The sequence below is a fragment of the Hemicordylus capensis genome, chromosome 6, assembly GCF_027244095.1.
Source record: "Hemicordylus capensis ecotype Gifberg chromosome 6, rHemCap1.1.pri, whole genome shotgun sequence".
Lineage (NCBI taxonomy): Eukaryota > Metazoa > Chordata > Lepidosauria > Squamata > Cordylidae > Hemicordylus > Hemicordylus capensis.
Genome location: NC_069662.1, coordinates 26,991,414 through 27,016,697, shown reverse-complemented (window position 1 = coordinate 27,016,697; position 25,284 = coordinate 26,991,414). Strand labels below are relative to the sequence as shown.

The 25,284-nt window shown below is 42.0% G+C and overlaps 1 protein-coding gene across 1 annotated transcript; it reads right to left on the bottom strand.

The window, feature by feature from the left end:
• Nucleotides 1-632: 632 nt before the first annotated feature.
• Nucleotides 633-20,593, bottom strand: LOC128331017 (vomeronasal type-2 receptor 26-like). The gene is made up of 6 exons (XM_053264382.1): nucleotides 20,457-20,593; nucleotides 18,066-18,357; nucleotides 15,704-16,558; nucleotides 14,280-14,507; nucleotides 9,000-9,126; nucleotides 633-1,534 (listed from the first exon to the last, which is right to left on the bottom strand). The coding sequence occupies exons 1-6, from the start codon at nucleotides 20,591-20,593 to the stop codon at nucleotides 633-635; spliced, it is 2,541 nt and encodes an 846-aa protein (XP_053120357.1).
• Between the last annotated feature and the right edge of the window lie 4,691 nt (nucleotides 20,594-25,284).

The following is a 25,284-nucleotide window of genomic DNA, read 5'->3' as shown; positions in this document are numbered from 1 at the left end:
ATGACATGTGTCTGTGCAACTATTCCCCTTAGGGGTTAGGGCTGCTAAAGGAAGAAGGATTTGAGCTCCCTGCCTGGCATCTCCAGGTCGGGCTGAGTGGGAATCCCGCCTGAGAGCCTCAGGAAGCCACTGCCAGTCTGTGTCGACATTCTTAAGACAGTACTAAGCTGGATGGACTAATGGTCTGACTCAGTGGAAGGCAGCTTCCTATGTACATATTTTCCCTTGGGCTCATTTGCAAGGTGCCTGCCACGTTAAGGAAGCTCAGTGCTGTTTGCTGGACAGGCTTTCCCAAAAAAAAACTTCTGCTGTGCTTTGCAGCCCACTCTGTTATCCAGGCTCTATGGTATCCTGGGGGAGGGAGCCTCAAGCAGTGTTCCACAGTGTTCTGTGGCTCTACACAGGCACTGGGAGTGGGTAGGCAACCTCCCCTGCTCGCTGAACCTGGTTTTAGAGGAGGGGCTGGGAACTGGGTGACCCTCTTTTGACAGAGCCCTGTTTGGGAGTTTGCTGAGGTTCCACACGGTAGTGCTAACCCCGCCTTCAGACCTCAAGCCCTGTTTTTGCTGGTCCTGAGAATAGCTTCAAAAGGTTTTAAAACATACTTAACTGTTCTATAGTCATATTGTGTATTAACTTTTTCTCTTTAATAGATGACCTTTTTTGTTCAGATCAGGCCTCAAGATGATGATGTAGCATTTAGGGAAGAAAATGCAAGCCTGCAACCCCGTGGTGGAAGCCAAGATGGAGAAGATTTCTACAGCTACCATGTTTTTCCCCTTGGTACTCAGGTAGGTTGGAACAAAAGATAACCAAACACTGCAAAAGACCAACATGCTGAAGGTGATGAATTTGGCTTCATTGAAACTGTCTGGTAAGCTCCTGGACAGGAAGGCCACAATGAAACTCATAAGAGCCAGGAAGCCCATGTAGCCCAAGACACAGTAAAACATCACCACGGAGCCTTCATTGCATCCCAGCACAATTTCTTCAGGCACTGAATGCATGTCAGCATCTGGAAAGGGGGGAGAGGTCGCCAGCCATATTCCACAAATGGCTGCTTGGATGAACGAGCAGCAAAAAATAATGGAAGTGGTCATTTTAGTTCCCACCCATTTCCTCATGTTGCTTCCTGGTTTGGTTGCCATGAAAGCCAGAACCACAGTGATGGTTTTCGCCAATACACAAGACACAGCCACAGAAAACACAATGCCAAAAGCAGTCTGCCGAAAGAGACACATGGCCTTATCAGGCTGTCCAATGAACAGAAATGCACAAAGGAAGCAGAGGAGGAGGGAAACAAGAAGAGTGTAGGTGAGGTCCCGGTTGTTGGCTTTGACAATGGGAGTGTCATGGTGCTTCATGAAGGTTCCTAACACCAGAGATGTGATCAAGGAAGATAAAAGAATGAAAATGACTAAACTCATCCCCAAAGGTTCTTCATGTGTCAAGAATGTTACTGCCTTCGGTATGCATTGTTTTTTGTCTTTGTTTGGATAGTGATCATCTTGGCATGTGATACAGGAATCCATGTCTGAAAACAGAAGGGATGCACTTTCATAGCTAATTCATCAAATCTTGCTGGCCAATCTTGCATTATTATTTCAGGGTCATGTGCTGACTATTTTAATTTCTACACAAGTCTATAAAAATCATTTTTTGCTTGCTTTTAACTTTACTTCATTCACTGGTGCTGGTTTTATACTGTTTTTATTCTGTTAAGCTCATTGCCTTATTGGTTTCCTTTTTCTTATTCTTGAATTCTATTATATATTTTTAATGTCAGCCAGTTTCTGTAAACGTTGCTTTACACAAACTGACTACTCAGAATATTAACTTTCTGTATAAACAATAGGATTCTATTCTGTACCCATGCTGTTTAACATCTGCTTCGAACCTCTGGGAAACTCATCCATAGATCTAGTAGCCCTATTCAGATGTTAGGGGGGGGAATGCATTGTGCATGATTTTAGCACCCAAAGCAAGTCAGAAGTCCCATCCTGGTAGGTCACCCCTCCTCCTCACCACTCATGGTTACGGTGGTGTTTGTCTGCAGTGGGAAACTCTGTGGAAGCAATGGTGATGGTGGGCACTGTCATGATCGGCAGCCTGGATTGCTTATCTTGGAAATGCTCACCATCATAGTTACGGTGTTTCCCTTTGCAGATGAATACTGCTGTAACCATGAGTGGTGAGGTGGAGAAGGTTAGTGATATGCTGGGCTGGGACTTCTGACCAGTCCGAATAGGGCCACAATGCCACTGTTATGCAGATGAGAGCCAGATCAACCTCTTTTCCCCCCATATGATGACAGAAGGAAGCTGACATCTTGAATTGAGATCTGTGGTCAGTAATGAGATGGATGAATACTAACAAATCAAAGTTTAATCCAGAAAAGGCAGTGGATCTAGTCAGTGGAATGGCTGCTCTAGAATTGGTTTACACCCTGTGTTGATTGGAGCTGCACTCCCCTTGAAAACATGGGTTTGCTTTATTAGGATGCTCCTCAACCTGTTTCTGAGCTTCAGTGCCCGTGACAGTTGTGATCAGGAGCTACATCTCTTCCTGGAAACTGAATTGCTGTCCATGATAATATTTACCTTACATCTTATCTGGATGACTGTGACATGTACTCCCTGGGGCTGCCTTGGAAAAGTATTCAGAAATTAAAACTGGTGCAGAATTCTGTGGCCAAATTGCTAGTGGGCACTTTTCTGGGAGCACGCTTTTCCCTTCTTATGACAGCTGCAATGACTCCTGATTTGTTTCCAAGCTTAGTTGACATTCCTGGCTTCAAACGTGAAGCCCTAAATGACTTGGGGCAGCTCCTCTAAAGGATCAGCTTCTCCCATAATACCTACTCACATATTAAGATGGCTGGAGATGTCCTCTTTCACATCCTGACAAGATCAGTTGCATGGATGGTGAGGATATAATACAGGGGTTTCTCTGTAGCCACACAGGCTATGAAACTCCCTCAAAGGAGAGGAGAGCTGGTCTTGTGGTAGCAAACATGACTTGTCCCCTTAGCTAAGCAGGGTCCACCTTGGTTGCATATGAATGAGAGACTTGATATGTGAGCAATGTAAGATATTCCCCTCAGACGATGGAGCCGCTCTGGGAAGAGCATCTAGGTTGCATGTTTCTTCCCTGGCATCTCCAAGATAGGTCTGGGAGAGATTCCTGCTTGCAACCTTGGAAAAGCCGCTACCAGTCTGGGTAGACATTAGACAATACTGAGCTAGATGGACTATGGTCTGACTCAGTATATGGCAGCTTCATATGCCTGTGTAAATGGGAAGCACATCTCCTCCTTTCAACACGAAGCACAAGTGTTTGTGTTATGCAGTTGTTTGTGAGAGAGAAGTGTGACAGCTTGTAATAGCTTTTACATCTATGGATGCGGCTCATCATTATCTTTAGGGCTTTAAAAGTTGCAGTATTGCATTAATAATGAGTTTAAATAATTGTGATGTGTTTTAAATTGTGTTATGGTCTGCCTTGTACATTCTGTGAATGGAAATGAAGAATATACATATTTAAAATAATTAAAAAGTATTGTATCATTGGCTAAAATAGCAGTTGCACAGCTTGTCTATGTTTCTTCTTTTAATTTGGAAGTTCTCCAGTCCAATGGAGGGGTCCTAGAGTGTCTGAAAATTTCATAGCAATTGGCTGGAAAATATAGTTAGAAGCATGAGAAATAAAGTTGGCTCTCTTACTGAAACCAGTAGGGATTGAATGAATAAATGTGTGGATGAATATTTATGTTTTTATCCCACTTTTCAATATGAGTTCTCAAACTGACTTACAATATTAATTTTATTTCGAAAAGAACTGGAAATATCAGGATCTTTATGGATACATCACCAGAGCACTTATAGGCATGTGGGTGGTACCAGGAGCCTTGGAGTGACCAATCACTCCATCAGTTGGAGTGATTTTCAAGAAACCCTGCTAACTTGGTAACCCCTGCTAACTTGGCAAAGAGGCACCTTTTAACGTGGTAATTCTCTTTATTTAGCAGGGGGAGTGTAAATGGTCCTATCCACCCCCAGCACAGTGCCTCCAGTGACTGTTGCTGGTACCTATCTTACGTTTCTTTTTAGATTGTGAACCCTTCGGGGACAGGGTTCCATCTTATTTGTTATTTCTCTGTGTAAACCGCCCTGAGCCATTTTTGGAAGGATGGTATAGAAATGGAAAATAATAATAATAACAACAACAACAACAACAACAACAACAGCAACAACAACAACAACACCTGTCTGACTGTGTAAACAAGAAATAATAATAATAAATGCGACGAAGAAAAGCCTAAGTGAGCCAAAACCCCTTTCCCAAACTGCCCCCATGTAAGTCAATATGATGAAATGTTTTGCATTCCATGATATTGACATCAGAGTGCAGTTCACAGACAAACAAATGGGCTGAGCTAATGGAACTTTGTGGTCAGAGGGCAAAGGACGCCTTGAGCAAATTTAGCAGAAGATTTCTCAGTTTGAAGAATACTCCCTCAAGAAAATAAAAAACCCTTATTTCTGGGCGGGGGGGGGAGATGTATAAAACTCTTTCATTTTCTCACCAGCCATTTCAGAGCTTTGTGTTTCTGAGGGGGAAGTGGTTTCACATGGTCTTGGGTTGGGCGATGAAAAACATAAAAGCAACTGTTTATGTGTGAACACTCCTGAGGATTGGAGGGGGCTGTTGTGCACTCAATCTGTTAATTCACTGATTGATACTCAGTTGTACAATAAACTAACAACATTCACTATTAAATATAACCTATTCCATTATCCATATATTGCAACATTTTTTGTGGGTCCATACTTCTATAAATATAGTAAAGAGAAAAACAAATAGCAACCTCTACTGTAACAAAAGAAACACCACTTGGTCCAACTCCTTCACAGGAAAGTGTTTGCACTCTGGAAGGGGGAGGGGACAGACCACATGAAACAAGTTAAGTGTTGTATTCAGTGTGATTGAAATGCAAACTGACCTTGCAATGGGATTTGGAAGACAGCGTTTTGAGACAGAAATACCCAAATATCTTTGGGAGCTCAATGCAATTCCCAAGCTCTTGCTAAAAGCCATGGTATAAATTGTGTGGAGAAGCTTTTCGAGAAGCTGGTTAGGAAAGTTCTGAAATTACACAGGTTTTTCTTTCCAAAGGTTTAGAAAGAATCTCTTGACTTGTTCAGGGCTCTTTTGAAGAGCTATTTTGTTTTTCTTCTGATTTTTATGAGTTATAGTGGTGTCTAAGTTTTGATGCCCAAGTTGAGCAGTCTAATGTAATTTAGGACACAATGTAATTTGGTGGGACATGATGTCTAAGTCAGGGGTTCACAACTTTTGCCATTGCAGGTACAGGTCATCCACATGGGACTACAGGAGACAAAAGGAGGGGTGTGGGGAACACACCTGTCAATCTATTGACATCCCCAGGAATCTAAGTTGCTTCTCTCTTTCTTGTAACCATGATCCATGGTTTTGCACTTTCTTAAATGCAGTGATGATAAATCTCAACAATTCTGAACAGTAGGCTGATTTGTTTGGGCTACAGCTCACTCCAGTTCAGTTAAATGAACATTTGAAGCTGTTCCATAGTACCAAGGCAGTTTTATTTTATTTGTTTACATTTTATTTCCTGCTTTTCCTCCAAGGAGCCCTGAGCAGTGTACTACATACTTAGGTTTCTCCTCACAACAACCCTGTGAAGTAGGTTAGGCTGAGAGAAGTGAATGGCCCAGAGTCACCCAGCTAGTATCATGGCTTAATGGGGATTTGAACTTGGGTCTCCCTGGTCCTAGTCCAGCACTCTAACCACTACACAATGCTGGCTCATTGGTCATTCTCTTCACTCTTTCAACTTGTTTATGTGGGGCTTCAGGGGCAAAACAGTGGGTTGGGTGGCAGTGCCCCAAGGGTGGTGCACCCAGATTACAAATAGGGCAAAGGGCTGATTTCTTAGGAAATTTTGAGGTTTAGGCATCTTTAAGATTTTTTCCCCATAGGGAATAATGGAGGTTTCAGCAGCCCCATAACTCCACCTGGGGGGCAATGGGATGGCCCAAAGCGAGTGGTGGTGTAGTGCACAGAGGGTGCCAACCACCCCCCTGGATTGCCAAGCCATTGGGGTACTGGGCTTTGTTGTTTCTGAGGTGTTGAGTTTAGATTCCCTGGTAGCCAATGAGATTTTTAATGAAAAACCATGAATCCACTCTCATATGCTACTAGAGAATCTACTCTCAGAACACCTCTAGAACAACAAAACCCTGTACTTCATGGGTTGGCAACCCATGTGGGTGGTTTGCACCCGATGTGCACTACACCGCCACTTGCTCTTGGCCACCCCAGTGCCCCTCAAGTGGAGTTATGGGACTGCAGAAACCTCCATTATACCCTACAAGGAAAATTTGAAAGACACATAACTTCATTAATTCTTTAAAAATCAGCCCTTTGCCAAATTCCTCTGAAAAAATTGTGGTAGCTTCCTTGCACCAATTGGGCACTACCACCAACCACACTCCACTCTGGGCTACCCTTTCCCACCACCCCATGTGAAGCTATACTTTTCCTGAAACCAACATCAAAAATCAGTTTGCCCAATTCCTTTGAAATTTTTGTGGTCGCTTACACTCATTGGGAAATATAACCCCCACCCACTCTTTTGACCACATGACCAATTTTTTAATCTGAATTAATTTGGATTCAGATTCGGATTAATTCAGATACAAAACAAAACTGGGGTGATTCGGAAGGCTTAATTTCAGACAAAATACAAAATGGAGTTGATTCGGATTTGGTACAAATCGAAACAGAAAAAAACCAAAATGCACAACCCTAAAAGACACATTTCTTCACTCAGGCTTTTAAAGTGGATTTGTAGGTTTAAATTTTAAACCTTTAAATTAAAGGTTTTAATTTGTTTTATTTTGTTGTAAACTACCCAGAGATGGAAGTTTGGGGTGGTGTACAAATATAACAAATAAATACAAAAATAAATTAATACATACATGAAGCTTTCTGCACAGAAAATGAATGAGACTTTTCTGAACTTTCTGAACAGAAAATGGAGAAACAGTTTTCCCCCCTTCCATCCAATTACTCCATTTAATTACTCCATTTGCCACAATGAGTGCTACTACTTTCTTTTGAAACGGCATGTACTGTTGAGTGTACTACTACAATGAACTCTCCAGTGGCTTTGAAGATGTTTCAGAACCTTCAGCTGGTGCAGAACACAGTCACAAGTATGCTCATGGGCAGGGGTATAGCTAGGGGAGAGGGGACCCATGTTCATCCCTCTCTCTGGCGGCCCCCCTGAGTGAGGGAGATAATGGACCCTTTCGCTCAGTTATAGCTACACCTCTGCTCATGGGTGTGAGTTGCGAGATATCCTCATCCTGTGGCAGCTTCATTGGCTACCACTTTGCTCCTGGGCCACATTCAAAGTGCTAGTCTTGACTTTTAAAACCCTAATCAGTTTCAGACTGTAGTACAAGTCTGATTGTGATGTTCAGCGTCACAGGTCCTGCTCATGGCCATGCCATGGTCTGCTTGGTGGGAAGTAGAGACAAGGCCTTTTCGGTTGTGGCTTTGGAATGCCCTCCCAGAAGATCTTTGCCATTCTTCCACCCTCAGAAATTTTAAAAGACAACTAAAACCCCATCTTTTTAGAGAGGCGTTTGCGTGTTTTCTCTGCTGTTCAAATCTGATAGATTTTTAGCTTTTAACTTTTTAATTTGTAACTTTTGAATGTGAGTTTAACCAGGTCTTTAAATTTCTATTAATTGTACTAGTTTTATATTGTTTTATATTTTTTACTAATTTTTGTAAACTACCCCAAGGGTAAATACCATAAATAAATGCATAGAGCTGAGAAGAACTTGGGACCTGGATAGAGAAAACAGTTTCCTGAAGCTACTGCCTGTGCCTTCTCCGATATTGTCTTGGGGTGGTGGTGATGCGCTCACTCTAATCTGATTATTTGGCAGACTTTAAGGCTATTCAGATAATTAAAACAGGGATGGGGAGGGCAGGCGCTGGGGGGCAGAGGCAGCAATTGATTACCTTCCCCCGCAGACAAACTTCAGCCTTCAGTGCACAGCCATACACCCACACTGCTCCATGCAGTGTGGATCTCTGGAAGCCAGGATTCATTTTCCTGGCCTCTAGGAATCCCACAATGCACCATCCAATGACCATGGTGCATTGGGGAATTCCCCTGGAAGTTGGGTGCTCTAGATGCCCAACTCCGTGTATGTTTGGGCTGTGCAAAGATGGAGCACACATATGACCTCAACACTGGGGTTAAGGGTGAGGTTATGCGCTAAACCCTGGCTAAAGACTCAATCCTGGTACTCCACATGAGAAGTCTAACCCAGGGTAGGCTGCCCTAGCCTGGGTTAGTCTGCTCATGAGAATAGCCTTATTGTCATGAAAACCACTGAATCTGAAAGCCTCTGCTCTATGTGCGCTACAATGCTACTAATTTACTAGTCTAAATTAAGGTAAAAGGTAAAGTGTGCTGTCAAGTCAATTTCAACTCCTGGTCCCCTCAGGGCCCTGTGGTTTTCTTTGGTAGAATGCAGGAGGGGTTTACCATTGCTTCCTCCCGTGCAGTATGAGATGATGCCTTTCAGCATCTTCCTATATCGCTGCTGCCTGATATAGGAGCAGCGGGGATTCAAACTGTCAACCCTCTGCTTGTTAGTCAAGCATTTCCCTGCTGCCCCACTTAAGGTGACCCCTAGTCTAAATTAGCACCCAATAATTAATAAACAGTACCTTGATGCATAAGAAGGGTGAAAGGACATTCATATTTATGGTAGGCAAACATACTTATTGTGTGTGGTTGGGCTAGCAGATGATGTATCATCAAAATTGGCCCATTAAGCATGTGAAAAGTGTCCACACCTCATTTTAATACACTTTAATATGAATGCACTTTAATATTTGAAAAGCTTGATAATTCCATGGATTACATATTCTACCTGTCTGATGTGAAATCTTTCCATCTGGGCATGAAACGCAATCGTAGCAGCAAAATTGCTCCTCTTCTTTCTTTTTCTTATGATAACCAGGATGGCACTTGTCATTACAGAGAGAAAGGGGTATCACCTATCAATTCAAATAGAGTAGTTAACATTGATAATATATTTCTTTAGAATTATTGGTTTCAGTTCAACAAAATCTGTTGACATAGCATGAGTGCATCATTTCCCTCTTATATAATTCTCTGTGCGGTTATATTTCTCATTTTCTTTATTCCAAACAGTCTGTCATTTTCTTCATCAATATCTTTGAAAATATTTCAAAATCAGAGGGATGAAGAATCTATAGCTACATTCCCTTGTTGGGTCAGTTACATTATTGCAATAGAAGATACTGGATTTAGTGATGTCATAGGCCCATGCACCTAAAAAAATTCAGATACAATCTGACATGATGCAATCAGACACAAAAATTATCAGAACTGGAATGTACCCTTTAAAATTATTGGATATTCAGATTGGTTTCGCATTTCATTTGAAATTTCAGACTTATGTCAGATTTCCCATAGGGATCAACAGGAATCATTAATAGCTCCTAAATGACTGGGGTGAATGATTGGGCTGAAATTTCACATGATGGTAATGTATAACAACAGTTTTAAGAGTTTGACCTTTGAAGGGGATCAGATAGCCCATTGATATTTACTGATTTTTTAAAAAATGAATTGTATGTCCAAATTAATCAGACTATGGAGTTATTACCCTCAATGGGGGTAGGAGTCTTAAGTCTTCTTACTCAGTAAGAAGAAGGCTTCTGACTGGCTGATATACAGACTAAGGAAGTGCCAGTGCAGCAAAGCAAGAGGGCAGAGTGCTAGGTTCCAAACTAAAGCTGCACTTGTTCATGGAGGAGTGAAGAGTGTTCTTCAGGAATCTTCCCTTCCCTCTGAAGCCTACTGCACCACCCAAAAAAATATGTCCCTGAGGGTCATTCAGGGACATATTTCTAAGTTGCACAGTGGACTTCAGTGGGAAGGAGAGACTGTCAAAAATCACCTCTCTATCCCACCATGCACCAGCACAAATATAGTCTGAAACTCAGCATGCTGCACCAGTGCTTCCTTAGCCTTGATGTCATTCATAAATAGTTTTTTTTAAAAAAGCTAGACTCCACCATTTCATACTATAGACCCTGAAAAAAGCCTGCAACTCCTCCATGAAGTATTAAATCCAAATTCTTTCCCTCCCCCCACCCTCTCTCCCTGCTGCATCCCTCTCTCACCAACAGACACTCACACAGAGAGACTGGATAGTTACCAAGCACACTTGTGGCTAAAACACAAATGAGGATGCACATTTTGTTCTCTGGCAAAGCAATGTTCATATCGTCACCAGAAGGAAGTCCATCATCATCCTAAGTGAAGTGATACTCTGCTGCCTTGGTTTTCATCTGCAACATCTGAGAACTTTTGATGATATACTATGATGGATCCTGCTCCAACATGGATAATGATGAACTCAATGTTTTCTTAATTATTTTAGGTCTTGAATGTATATATAGGGCCCCTGGGGGTGCTGAATGTTGAGTTAGAGTTAAATTTCTGGTTCCCCATAGAGGTCAATGGGGAACAAATTGATTTTCTTGGTGTTTAAAAATGGCGGTTTCTGCCATTTTGTGCTTCCATCAGCCCAACATGAATTCTGATATGAATTCTGGCAATTCTGCTCTCATATCGGGGACCTGGTATTGGACTGGAATTTGGCTTTTTTTTCTTTTTCCTAATTGCAGTGATATCAGATGACTTCTGCCATTGCTGATCCAATTTTGCACAGACCTAATATATAAGCATTTTATGAAAACATTTAACTGGTGAAAAGAGGAAAAAGCCACCCCTCACCCATTTATGAGCAGGCTCTTCCTCCCCACTACCCTTCCCTGTCTGGTATAGCACTGTTTTGTTTCACAGCAGGTTAATCAGGGTTGTTTGAAAGCCACAACAGAGCACTGCTTCTAGGTCCCATACCAAACATAGAGCCAAATGGTAGGTAAGAGAATAACTCCTTGCAGCCTGATGATGCTCTTCTGATGGGATTTTTCTGTCCTGACCTACAAGTCTCACTTGTAGAAGCAGCAATGAAATTGCTTCAGCAAGAGGCCGAGGCAAATTGAAGGCTTAAGTAGAGCATCCAGAAATGTAGCCCTGCATGAGCCTGGAATGTCTCATGTCCTAAACAGCCTGTGCCCTGTTTTCTGGGGCTGGATATAGTGGAGCTGGGTAGCTGCTGCTGGATCTTGTGGAGCCTCTGTTTCATCCTCTGAGGAGAAGAACAAGTGCAGGGAGTGTCAAGGGGGTCAGCAGATACAGAGAGTCTTGATGCCAGGGGAAGAGGCACTTCAAACTGTGCCTCTTGACATAATACATTCTGATCAGACTGGATTTGTTCCAAAGAGACATATGAAAGATGAAACTTAAGATATATTTGGAACACTATTGAGAATATTACTTTAAAATGAAACAAGGAAGCGATGATCTTTCTTGATGCTGAGAAGGCCTTTGATAATTTGGAATGGTAATTTATGTTAATGGTGTTGGAAAATTTGAATTCTGGTCCAATTTGATTTCTTGGATTCAGAGTATCTATCAGGAACAGACAGTGAAAGTAATGGTGAATGGAGCAATATCCAAAAGGGACCAATGTTACAAAAGGGACAAGACAAGGATACCCACTTTCCCCTTTATTGTTTATTTTGGCCTTGGAACCATTGGTGTTGGAGATTTGACAAGAGGAAAGAATATCAGCAATTAAGATGGCCAGGCAAGAACATAAGATAAAGATATAAACAGATGATGTAGTATTGACAATTACCCGACCAAAGGCCTCATTAGATCACGTAATAGAGAAAATTCAACAATATGGGGAGGTTTCTGGATCTACATTGAATAGCAAGACACAGATGGAATATTAAAGATGGAGAACAGAAAGAATGAGTAGAAAGAACAGGATTCCAGCTTAGTGTTAAACCAGTAACATATTTGGGTATTAATGTAACAGCAGTTAATAAAGATTTATTTAAAAACAATTACTTACTGGTATGGAAGAACATACTGATAATGTTCCATACTGGAACATACCGGTATGGAAGAACATACTGGAAGAACATACATGAGTAGATGGAAAAAACTTAATCTTTAATGGTTGGGTAGAATATCAGTGATTAAAATGAATGTTTTGCCTAGGATTAACTTATTATTTCGAATGTTACCAATAAGAATTGAAGAGAAGATATTAAATGAGTGGCAAAGACATGTTAAATCTTTTGTCTGGGATAATAAAAGACCCAGAGTGAAATTTAAAATAATGCAAGATGCAAAAGAACATGGAGGACTGGCCATCCCAAACTTGAAATTATATTGCCATGTCAGTTGCCTAAAATGGATTGCTGAGTGGATCAAGGCACCATATGGATGGATTACAAATATGGAAAGGTCAGACATGATCAATGGCCTACAGAGATATCTGTGGACAGGTATAAAGAGAGTGGATGAGGAAATCAAAAACCATTCCACTCAGGGGCGTAGCAGGGTTGGAGTGGGCCCAGAGACAAGATTTTAAAAGCAACCCCCCCCCACTGAAGCTCAGCTCATGGGCTGGGGGATTCAGTCATGTGACTTGCCTCTGGGGGCCCCCACAAGGCAGTGGGCCCCAGACCACTGTCTCCCCTTGCGCTATTATAGTTACGCCCCTGATTCCACTAGGAACAGCTTATTAAAGGTATGGGATAAGTGCAAAAAAAGAAGAAGGATAATTCCTTCATTATCACCCATAACTTCCATACTAAACATATTTTCATAGAGAAGAATATACAAAACATTTTGATCAAGGAAAAGATAAAGCCTGTAACTTGCACAGTCTCATGGTGGGAGGATCAAAACTGAAGTCCATTCAATGTTTAAGTCAATAGTGTAATGAAACTCCTTCCTGGCAATTATATTCACAGATAAACAGCATAATTCAGGAAGAAGTACAGAAGCAAGGTTAGAAAGTGAGATATCTGACAGAATTGAAATTGTAATAACAAAGAATTCAGAGCATATGTTAGGTCTTATATATAAATTATTATTGAAGTATGACCCAGAATCAGAACAGGTGAAAGATTGTATGATAAAATGGATGAAGAACTTTAATATAATAATAGAGATGCAAGAGTGGGAATTTCAATGGAAAGTGAATACAAAATTCACAGTGAACAGTACTTTAAGGGAAAGCTGGTGTAAAATGTACCTGCGTCGGTATATTACTCCAGCAATGATTTCAAAGATGGACAATAACTACCCTGTAGAGTGTTGGAAATGTATGGAGCAGAAAGGTACTTTTTACCATATGTGGTAGAAAGGTAAAAAAGCGCCCAAATTTTGGAAAACAATACATTCTAAGATGCAGCAAATTTTACATGTAGATTTTCCTTTCCCCCCGGAAACTTTCATGTTAAATTTTCCTAAGCCATATATTCCGGTAAAATATATTGAACTTTCTTTATATATGATAACAGCAGCAAGAATCCTTTATGCTTCTTGCTGGAAAACAAATCTGATTCCAACTTTAGATGACTGGCAATTCAAACTCTGGGAATATGCATCATTGGTGAAAATTACTGTATATATGAAGAATAAATATGAAGACTCTTTTTTTCAGTCATGAGAACCATTTATTCAATATAATACATGGTAGGGTTTGGTACCACATCCAAGATTTGATTTTTCCTTATAGAAGAATTTGATGTATACTGCATTTTATAGTATAATAGGAATATCAATTGTGTTACTTTTTAGTTTTGCAACTATCCATTTTCAGCAATTAAAGGAGGGGAGGGGAGGGCAAGATATGTTGGCTGGAAGCATCCAGGTTGATGTATACATATTGAAATGAGAATCATAGTATGTGCTGTTCTTGATTACTGTTTTTCTTTGTTTATATCTTTGTTAAAACAATAAAAATATTTAAAAAACAACAACACCATGCCTCATCCTACAAATTCTCTGTATCAAACCCAGGTATTATGAGATCAGGCTCAGGATTAATTATCTCTTCCAGCTGACACAGCACACCATTTGGATGGAGCCTTCCATGCCAGAGTTAGATGTACCACTGCATTTTAAATATTGCATGTGCTTCCATTATCATGTGGCTGTGCTGTATGTAAACCACTGAGTTAAAGACTGGAAGCATTTTACAAAAGGTTATCTAACAAAATATTTCAGAATTCTATTGTCATCCCACCTGGTTAAAGATTTCGTTCCATACAATGGCATTTTCATCAATGCTAAAACGTTTTCCTGAAAGTGTCCAAGGATTCATCCATCCAACTTTCATTCTGTGAAAGGACTTGTTGGGGAAAGAGACCACATTTGTAATATCAAAGCCCATTAAAAACTCCCCATTCTCATTTAAGTGTACTGTTTCTCCAGCACTGTTGTTAAATGAAGTGTTTCTCAGAAAGTGATGGAGCTAGATGGAAAGAGCAAAATATACCAAGAAAGATCTTCCAAGTCATTTTCAATAAGATTTTTGAAGACCAGTCTTTGATTAATAGATAATGAGGCTCTCCACAAGAGCAGTGAGGAGAGCCATAAGGGGTTTCATGGGGAGAGCGGGCTTGACTCGCTCTCCCCCAGATGATCAGGTGGCTAGCCCTGGGCAGCCAGATTGGCTGCCCAAACAATTACGAGCTCCGTCATGGAGCTGGTTGGGATTGTGGGGATCAAGGGCCTCCTGGCCCCGGTAAGTCCTAGAATGCACTGTGCAAGTGCACAGGACATTCTGGGGAGCCCCGTGATGCCGGGAGGCTTGTTCTTGCCTCCCCATTGAGGGTCTCCTCATGAGTCGCCACGGCGTGGAGGCACAATGCGGTGAAAAGCAATCCGGTAAATGGGCTTAGCAGAGCATGAGCTCTGCTAACCTCGTTTAAGGGGGGCAATTACGTGGCTTGCTGCCGGAAGCCGGATGGCTCCTTTTACAGCACACAACCCATAGAAACTGAACTGGGCTCCCTTAGCCTGGTTTCTGCGAGTTGTGAGAATAACTTCAATATCTTGCACCACCACATTATTTATTGTTTTATCACTTAAAACTATCTTATATACCTCCTCCTTGAAAGAATCTAGGTGGTGAACAACAACAATACCAATAACAAATTTTAGAAAACACATTGAAGCTATTCTCATGACCACTGAAAAGTGGGCTAAGGGAGCTAAGGCAGGCGAGCCCGGTGCTCCCAAGACGGCTAGCCTGCCTAATTACTCATCTTTTTTGCTTGTGTGTTGCCATGGTGCATGGCGACACATGAGTAGACCCCAACTGGGAGGCTGCAAGCAATTCAGATACTCCTGCAAGCAGCCTCCCGGGCTCGGAGGTCTCTCCAGGATGCTCTGCGCACTTGCGCTGGGCATCCTGGAACTTCTGGGGGCCACACATCCCCCGATCCCCATGGCCCCGGCCAGTTCTGTGACGGAGACAGCAGTCGTGTGGGCAGCCAATCCAGCCACCCAGGGCTGCCTTTTGATCATCTGCAGGGAGAGCGGGCTAAGTCCACTCTCCCCGCAGAACCCCTTCCAGTGCTTCACACTGATTGTGTGAAGCGCATCATTATTTTCTGAGCACAAGTACTGAAATTAATTTTCAATTTAACTTCCCAAAAGTATTACCTGCCATGGCTTCATATTCAGATACTCCAGCCTCCTGCTATCTACCGTTACTCTGGATTTGGCTCTGTAAGAGTACCAGGCATCCAGTGCATGTGCCACAGCATAGACAGCATTATAGATATTGTAACTGTGGCCAGTCATGCTCATTTCAAAAAAAGGTCCAGGAATCGTCTTCAGCTTCTCCTTCCCTGTGCAGGTTTTCTCCAAATCTCTGTTAAGTTCAGAATTTGGAAATGAACACTCAAATGCTTGCTCCCAGAATATTTTCCTGAATTCATTTTCCTGGACCAGATCAGGGCTTAAGTTGTCAAGAAAATTGTGGAATCCCAGGACTTCATATGCATGAGTTGTGAAGGCTAAGGCACCACCAAAGACTTGTATGTCCCAATCCCTGTGCAAGGTCACTGCTATAATATCTGACTGGGCTGTCATAATCCATACCTTACCAAATGCTTTCACATAGTCATATTCTCCTTGGTGCAGTAGCCCTCTTAAACATATCATGGTCAGGGTTTCTCCATGGACAATAACAGTGTTTGCTTTACTTTGCACAACAGTTAAATATGTTTTCTCCCAGCTTTGTTGCACATCTAAGAATTCATGAAAATAATGGAATTTAGCTATTTTTTCTATGAAGGCAGAACAGATGCCACTTTGTAAAAGTATTGGTAGTATGTTCTTAAGAAATAGTAGACCACTGTCATCACTCATGGTCATTACACCCACCCATATCCATTTGAAGTTCAGAAGTAGGTGAACAATCCCATTGTATTGATGGATGTCATTGGGAGCCATGCGGTATGAATAAGGAAGATGGGACTGAGCAAACATATCACTAAATTCACCATAGCTGAACTAAAATGGAAATAAAATAGAAATGAAATAGCAGATAAGCTTACTATAACTTTTATGATTGATGTATTGTTTTATATTTTTAAAATCTCTTGCAAAATGAAAATGCAACTGCACGATGGCTCTTCTGCTTCCTCGATGGAGGTCATCCATTCATGCAATGGTGATCCATGCGTTCATAAGGCTTGGCTACAGTAACATAGGAACACAGGAACATAGGAAGCTGCCATATACCGAGTCAGACCATTGGTCTATCTAGCTCAGCATTGTCTTCACATACTGGCAGTGGCTTCTCCAAGGTTGCAGGCAGGAATCATTCTCAGCCCTATCTTGGAGATGCCAGGGAGGGAACCTGGGACCTAGATGCTCTTCCCAGAGCGGCTCCATCCCCTGAGGGGAATATCTTTCAGTGCTCACATTTCTAGTCTCCCTTTCATATGGAACCAGGGTGGATCCTGCTTAGCTAAGGGGTCAAGTTGTGCTGCTACCACAAGACCAGCTCTCAACCCTCAACATGCTCTGCTCAACTTCAGCCCTCCTTCAGATGTTGGCCTACAACTGCCATAATCCCTCGCTATTGGACACTGTTGCTGGGGAATATGGGAGCTGTAGCCAAAAACGGCTAGGGTGGGGGCAAATTTGACCAGGCCTACTCTAGGTGATGATACCCTTGAAGAAAATTTGGAAGCTTCAGCTTGTCTAATGTTGTTGAGTAGATGTGAGTAGACATGGACATATACAGTCAATGGTGCTCTCATGTCTTTGCTGGCAGCATACTTGTTCTTGCTTACCTTTCTGTCATTCTTGTTATTGGTTGCATGTACCCCAGAGACTACCACTGCTTGTACTACTTCCCATACAGGCATTGATAATCTAATAACACCCTGCATCATATGCTAGCTTCATTGCAACTGAGACATGTCGTGGTTAGAACCAGGGCTTTGAGGGAGTAGATTAGGAGAATGGGGACAATTGAGCAATGGATGGCAGTCCCTGGGCCACCAGGGTATAAATGGGTTGCCAAGGCCCACTCTCACCCTTGCACCCTCCCACACCTAGCCAGTGAACTAAGTACTCACTGGCTTGGAGCACAAGGTACACCCCCCTCCTGCTCAGCCAGTGTTTCCTTAAGATGCTAGCTGTCTCAGGGCATATTTTCCTGCCTCGCTCCCAGTGAGGCAAGGAAAATAAGCCCCTCCAGTCAGCACTTCAGCAAACTGCTGACTGAGGAAAATCAGGAGAAGGTCCAATCCTCTCCTGGATAGTGGCCACACTGCCTGTGTTGATGTCAGATGCAGGGGGCATGGCCAATACCAGAGACAAAGCACTCAGCCCTGCTGCAGAGTTGTCTCCCTAGTCAGTGATTCAGTGAACTGAAAAGACAACCCCACTGCGGGGCTGTGTGCACCATCGCTCGTACTTACTGACCATGCCCTCTGCATCTGATGTTGATGCAGAGTGTTTGTTTTATTTAGTTCTCAAACTGCTATGCTATATGAGCATCATCTACCTGTGGCAGTTTGTAGATGTCCAAAATGTCAGCCAGCTTCTGGGAGTTTTCATTACCCTGTCCCCCGATGACTGCGACCAGGTTGGTCTCTGTGTCACACTTATAGTTGGGGACAACTCTATGGTGGGTGGAGAAAAATTCCATTGTATTTTGGTAAATCCTCTTTGGAAGGAAGCAGCCCTCAGAGAAAGGACATCCCAAGGAGACATTGGGTAAGATCTTGGGATTCACATTGATTTCACTTACAGCAAAGATCAAGGCCAGGAGATTCTGGTAATTCTTTGTAACTATTCTGCAACAAAAGTTAGATAGTAGCATGTCACAGAACTATGTAACAATTTATGAAGTTCTTTCCTTTCTGTTCTCCTATGATTCTTGTCCTCCTTTTATCAAGCTCTGTCATAATAAAAACTGTTCATTCTTTCACCAACAAACCCTTCTTCCATGTTTTGTTAAAATTCATGCTAAATTGCACAATAATATGGAATTAAATATCATGTCTTTGCAGATGCTACAAAGAAATAGGAAATATATAATACAATGAAAGACCATACAATGTATTCCTTAATTATGGTCAAAGACAGTCGAAGCAAATCACAATATACATATCTCCAATACTGTAAATAGCAACAATAAAACTACAATATCCCTGAATCATTCATGACTATCTGGCCTACAAGCAGTCATCCAGTCTTAGCCTCCTGGTGTTATATGCAATAGCACAAAATCTTGCACCTTAAGGGTAATTTGGGCATTAGACTCAGAAAGGAGAATAATTGCAGCATGAATATTTTTATGAAACAAGCAGTAGAGCCATACATGCCCCACCAATTCCACCATACCCGACTGGCAAGGGCCCAAATGTTGATAGTAAATTATACCAGAATATCTCTCTTCCAAGAGGGCTGATGGCAGCTGGATAAGCCGTGCCAAAGTAACAGCTCTCCTCTCCTTTCGGGCAGACAAGGTCATAATTTTTTTTTTTTCTGGCATGAAGAAGTAGAAGAAAACAGAATTACTCAAAAATAGAAAAAGTAAAATTCATTATACTGGAAAAGAAATTGGGGGGGGGGGGAAATGTCCCTGAGTGCCGGTATGGGTGATACCACCCTGGCACCTGCAATTAGGGAAGGTGATGCACCAAGAGAACTCCCATCATTATGTCAGCAGAGGATATCCCAACCTGTGCTCTTAGTGCATTCCTTTATCATGTGGGGCATTGTTTGTTGGTATAACTCCTACATATGCTCCAAATAGATAAATTCAGATAAACAGCCCCCCAAATGATGAAGGGATAAACCAAGAGCAGATTAGGACATCTTCTGCCAATGTCAATGAGCAGCTTTGTGTGTATGCAGGATGCTCTTATCCATACTGATCAGAAGGTACAGAAGGAAGCCAAGGATGAGAATAGGGAAATTATAAGAGTAACAAATAGACATGATGGATAAACTAGGAAAGATAGAAATGGAAAGCATAGCATATTATAAAATGAAGGGAACAGACAGAGACGTAATTTAGAAGAACAAGCATTGCAGAATCCCATTCTTATAGTTATTATATTATAGAGCTTTTCAGTTGACACTTCTATGCCAAATCTCTGGTGCAGCGGGGTGGGGGGAGATAATTCCTTACATGGGAGATTCCATATCAGGAGCAGGATATTTATTGAAAGAATGTTGATCGAAAAATAACAAAATCTGAGAGGTAGTCCCTCCAATCATGACATCACCCGAGCTATGATACTTATAAGGATTATAGATGGGGTCATGAATGGGACATTTAATAATATTTTCATGAAATGAGTCAGTGTAATTTACATGTAGCAACAAGAGCAGCACTTGCAGCAAAACCATCCTAATCCTGATAATTCCCGACTAGATACAGTTCCAACAGTTCACACCTGCAGCAGTATCATTCTAATTGTTCTGGGTATAGGAACCTGTTTTCAAAAGCAGTTAATTCTAGTGGTAGAACATTTTAAGCCCTTTCTTGCTAGTGTTCCCCAAAATTATAAAGGGAAAATTCTCAGAAATTGGAATGATAGAGCCCTGCCTATTTTGATCCAGTTATGAATGACAAAATGGAGCTTTTAACTCCTTTTGGCTTTGGTTAGTGTGTTAATAGATGACAGCTTCTGGAAATCATCCAGATTTCTGTGAGAAATAATGATGATATAACTGAGGAACTCCACATGGATCCTTGGTCAGAATTACTGGGTATATAATTGGTAATGTCAAAGCATGTAATTACCCTCTCCAAGGACTTGGGCCTTAGAAGCATTATGGCTAGTACACATTCTGATGAAAGCAAACATGTTGATTAGACTGGCCAAAATTATTCTTTTCTCTAGAATGCATTGAAAAGCATCATAAATCCCAAACACCCTACGTTCTTATATTAAAAACTGGTCTTCTAAGATGATCAGGGTCTCCATAATTCACTTCTGGATTTTCAAGAAGCATCTGTTTGGCCTTCTGCTGATTTGCAACTCCCATGAACCTTTCTGGATAACCTTGGGCTATCATAATTACTCAGCCTAACCTTTCTTAAAGGGCCATTGTACAGATAAAACTAGGAGAACCATAAGGTGACCCCTTCTGGTCCAGCAACCCAATAAACACTAACTTCTTCTCATATGCTTGCACATGTCTGCACAAGAGGATACTTGGATGCTCGTATATCAAACACATGAATCACCCTTGATGAGAGAACCATAGAAGATGAGATTATCTTGGAGTAGATTTGAGAATTGCTGAAATCTGTCACAAGTTAAATGTTGTTGCTTATTAAAGACCTTCATATAATTTACAACTCTGGAGCTATTTGTTCAAGAATAAACAAAAGAGTACACAATAACCACCATCAAGGCCTATGGTTGGTGCAGGACATGCAGCTGGTTGGCATGGGAAAACAAAGAAATGCAATTTGCATTTTGCTTTGAGCTTGAAATGAAATGCAAATGGTAAAAATGTTTCATCAAAACAACCAGTTTTGACAGAATAAACTTGAAACATTTTTAGTGTTTCGGTCATAGGGAACAATAGGAAAAATCCAAACTCCCATTGTTTCCCATTTGTAACTCTAGGGACACCAAAGTGAGTTGGGTGGTAGTCCAAGAACACTCACAGGCTGCATTTGCACATAAGACAAAACTGGAGCTCCCTTCATCTCCGGTTTCCCAAACTACACAACTGAATACAGGCCTCCACAGTTAAAACAGAAAATGGACCCATGGTTTCCCTCCTGAAACAGAGAATTAGACCTTCGGTTATCTCTATTTTGCCACCTCTATCTCTGGTTAAGTGGTGCCAGCATTACATCCAAACACTGACACTGAGGTTAGCCTCTTCCCCAACCAGAGCTGAGGGAGGAAGCTCCTCCCTCGCTCTGGCCACTATTGGCTGTGCGGGCTGCCCTTCATGAAAAAAGAAGGCCTACACAGCCAGCTCCCCCACAACTATGCAGTCTTGCTGATTGCAGAGAGTACACTCTCAAATATGTCTGAATGTGGATGGGAGAGTGGGGGAGGGGGCACAGAACAGTGGGTCCATTGGACCCACATTTCCAGAGTACATCTGAAGGCAGCCACAGAGTGCACTGCACTCACGTTTTGCATTGCAGCACTTAAGAAGCACACAGTAAAGGGGAATCTGTCCCTTCCAATAAGAAACATACATTTCAAACACAGTCCAAAAATAGCCAAAAAAGAATCACTGACTCAGTATCCACTGCCAGTCACAGCGCCTGCAGTACAGTAACATCATTGGCACAGGTTGCTCTCTCTCACACAGTTATGACTCCTTACATTAATTCCTAGCGTTGCAAACATACTTAGCAGCAAGCATAGCCATAAGCTCAAGTAGATCAAACTCAGATACATTTTGACTGGTGAGTATACCTTGCAATGCAGATTGCAGAGCAGACCAGAGCAGTGAGTGAAGCATAAGTTAGTCTCAATGCCAGTCATGGAGCTCATCACAGCAATCACCAAGAAATATGAGAGAGAGAGAGAGAGAGAGAGAGAGAGAGAGAGAGAGAGAGAGAGCTGCCGCTGTCTATTTCTTGCCACAACATTATCTCACAAACAAAAAAACCCACAACTCAAGGGAGGCAGGCACCCAAGTTCTGCCTTTGTCAATCGGAGATCCAGCAAAACCAGATAGCTATTGCAGCAATAGGACAGCACATTATACTCAGTGATGAGAAAGGATAACTAGAAAATCAAACCTTCTTTCCTCCTCTCCTGATGTATCCTTTTTTTCAAGAGAGGCAGGCACAGTATAGAGGCTTTATCTTACAGTCACTTTGAATACATTTTGAAATTCCCTCATTTCATGTTCCCCTTCCCTCCTCCCTCTCCCTAGTCAATAGGGGCATGGTTTATGTGTATGATAACATGCCAACCAAGAATCAACAAGATCACAAACCAATGAGAAGCTAGTGCCGGCAAACCAATTAGCAGTGGGAAAACAGACCTCCAAAATGGTGCTTGAAACATCGAAACGTTGAGTAATTCTTCTCTGAGCTCAAAACAGGCCATTTATTTAAAGGGTGTTCTGTTTCAAGGTCAAAACACTCAAAGTGGCCCATTTGGAGTCAAAACATTTCACTGTTGAAACATTCTGCACATCCCAAACAAAGAAAAGGGAGAAGGGAATGGAGAGGCATAATAAAGAAGACCATGCTATTCATACAGGCACCCATATATTTTGGGTACTGTTTTCATGGTATATTAATGATAATAAAGCTAAAAAGATATGGGTAATATAAAGATATTGCACACAAGATTTCACTACAGGACATTCTGGCGTAGGATGCATGTTTAGAAGTGGAGTAACCTGCAACTTGGTGAAGAATATATTTGTTGGATTTAAAATAATCAAACAAATCAAACAAATTAATCATTCTAATTTCATTAAAATAATCTCAAAGCATTTTAAAATATAAATAGAACAATGCATAATTAAAATACAAAAGTACAGGTAATATACATATAAAATAATATTTGTATTTAAAAATTTAAAAACCCATTAAAAACAATAGTACATAAAATCACAACGCTGCAGCAGTAAAAAAAAATGCTTTCATTTAAAAGCCTTGTTTCCTAAAAACTGACATGGAGACTGAGGAGTGGTTGCCAAAGTGATGTGAATGATGTGTCTTCTCTTGACAGTGCTTTCCTTTTTGTATTAGAGGTGCTCAGAGATTGACTAAAATGTTCCTGCTTTGCTAGACACTGTCACAAGAAATGCTCAGATGAGATAACACAGCATGTGATGAGGAGTCAGTTAAAGGACAACATCTAGCAAATGATACAAGGCAAAATGATACTCGCCAACATGTCCCTATTTTTCCATTCACCTGAATGGGGAAATTGGGACATGTTGGCAGTTATGCTCAATCAGTTCTAAGATCCCTGGCTAAATCAGTATCTTCATTGTACACTATTGACTCATGACTGCAAGCTGAGAATGGCACATGTAGCAACACAGGCCTTGAAACTGAAGGCCCAAGATACAGCTTTGAATTGCATTGTTAACTATTACTAATTCGGACATTGAGGCTATTCCCACGATCATTGGAAAGTGGGCTAAGGGAACTTAGCCCACTTTCCAGTGATTGTGGGAACCACCGGGCTTGCCCGCCTAAAACAGCCTCTTCTTAAATTAGGTTAACAAAGAGCTTGCTCATTTTTTGCTTGTGTGTCACGGCAGTGTGCGATGACACATGAGTAGACCCCCAATCGGGAGGCTGCAAGCTTGGGTGTCCCCCCAGAATGCCCTGCCTCCGCATGCGGAAGATCCTGGAACTTCCGGCGGCCAACAGGCCCCCAATCCCCACAGCCCCTGCCAGCTCCGTGACGGAGCCAGGAGTTGTGTGGGCAGCCGATCCAGCCACCCAGGGATCTGCCACCAATCATCTGTGAGGAGAGCCCAGTAAGGTTCTACACACCGCTTGTGTGTGGAGCCTAGTTATTTTCAGAAGGAAGTGTCACATTTTAATTTATCTATTTTCTAGAAATTTAACCCAGCTGAATTGCAAACTGTGAAGCTCTTCTCACGACTGGTGAGAAGAACTTCTTCCGGGTCTGTGGGGAGAGCAGAAGATCAAAAGGCAGCCCTGGGCAGCCAGACCGGCAGCCCACATTACTGCTGGCTCCATCATGGAGCCAGCGGGGTGTGTGGGGATTGGGGGCTGCACGCCATGATAACACACGAGCAACCAAATGAAATTAACAGAATGCTCGCTCTGTTAACCTCATTCAAGGGGAGGGGGAAGTTGATGGGATTTCTTGTTGGTTAATCAGGAATTTTTAAAGAATTATTTTTTGGCTCCATAGACATGCATTGGCTCAATAGGAAATAACAGAGTGCCTTTTCACCTACTGACCATAATTGCTTATTGCTCTGAACTCTGAGTTCGGGTCACAGCAATTCAGCTATTAAGGTGAAAGGGAACACAGTGTTCTTTCTGAATGGAAAGGCTCAGGCAATGGTTTCCAATGGAGCCAAAAATTAATTCTTTTAAAATTCCTGATTAATCAACAATAAATCCTATCAAATTGGGGGTGCCTTGGGGGTGTGTGGAGGCTTGCCCTGCCATACCCCTATGCCCATGTTGGGGTGCCCTGGAACCCCCCCAAAGATGGGGAATGGGACATTCTCAAATCCCAATTATTCCCTATGGGAGGAATATAATAATTGAAAAAATCTTCAGAAAATCATTAATAATCACAGGAGTGTCTGATTGCTTTGGGGTTTGGGGGGTGGTAGGCACCCATGCATTTCTAGTATCTCCTGCTTCTGGTTTATTATAAATGTGATCCCCTCAGAACAAGGGTTCCCACCTCTGTTGCCAGATTTGGCTTTTTTAAAGCCAAATTTTGGGTTATGGCCCATTTGACTCATGAGTATACCCCTATTTTCAACAAGTCGCAAACCTTCAGAACAGGTACCTCAGAGAGAGAGAGAGAGAGAGAGAGAGAGAGAGAGAGAGAGAGAGAGAGTCTTAGAGCAGAGTAGAGAAAGAATACAAGGCTGGCAAACAAAGTATCAGTTGGGCAAGATTGAAGGACCTGCTCCTACCCCATGCTGGTGTAGGTATGCATCTGCTGCCATCACAATGGTCATGGATGGTGTGGGCATGAGACGGCAAGGCAGCTGCAAAGGACGGCAATGGTGGTATGACTCTGGGCCTCCGCTAACCTTACTACATG

Bases quoted from the DNA above. Each gene is read 5' to 3' on its own strand.
- LOC128331017 (XM_053264382.1), bottom strand. From the start codon at position 20,593: ATGATAGCCCAAGGTTATCCAGAAAGGTTCATGGGAGTTGCAAATCAG. The intron at 14,508-15,703 runs GTAATACTTTTG...CTTTCCATCTAG, and splicing joins TGAATATGAAGCCATGGCAG to CTCCATCACTTTCTGAGAAA. The intron at 1,535-8,999 runs GTAGAATATGTA...TTCTGTTTTCAG, and splicing joins AAAGATTTCACATCAGACAG to ACATGGATTCCTGTATCACA.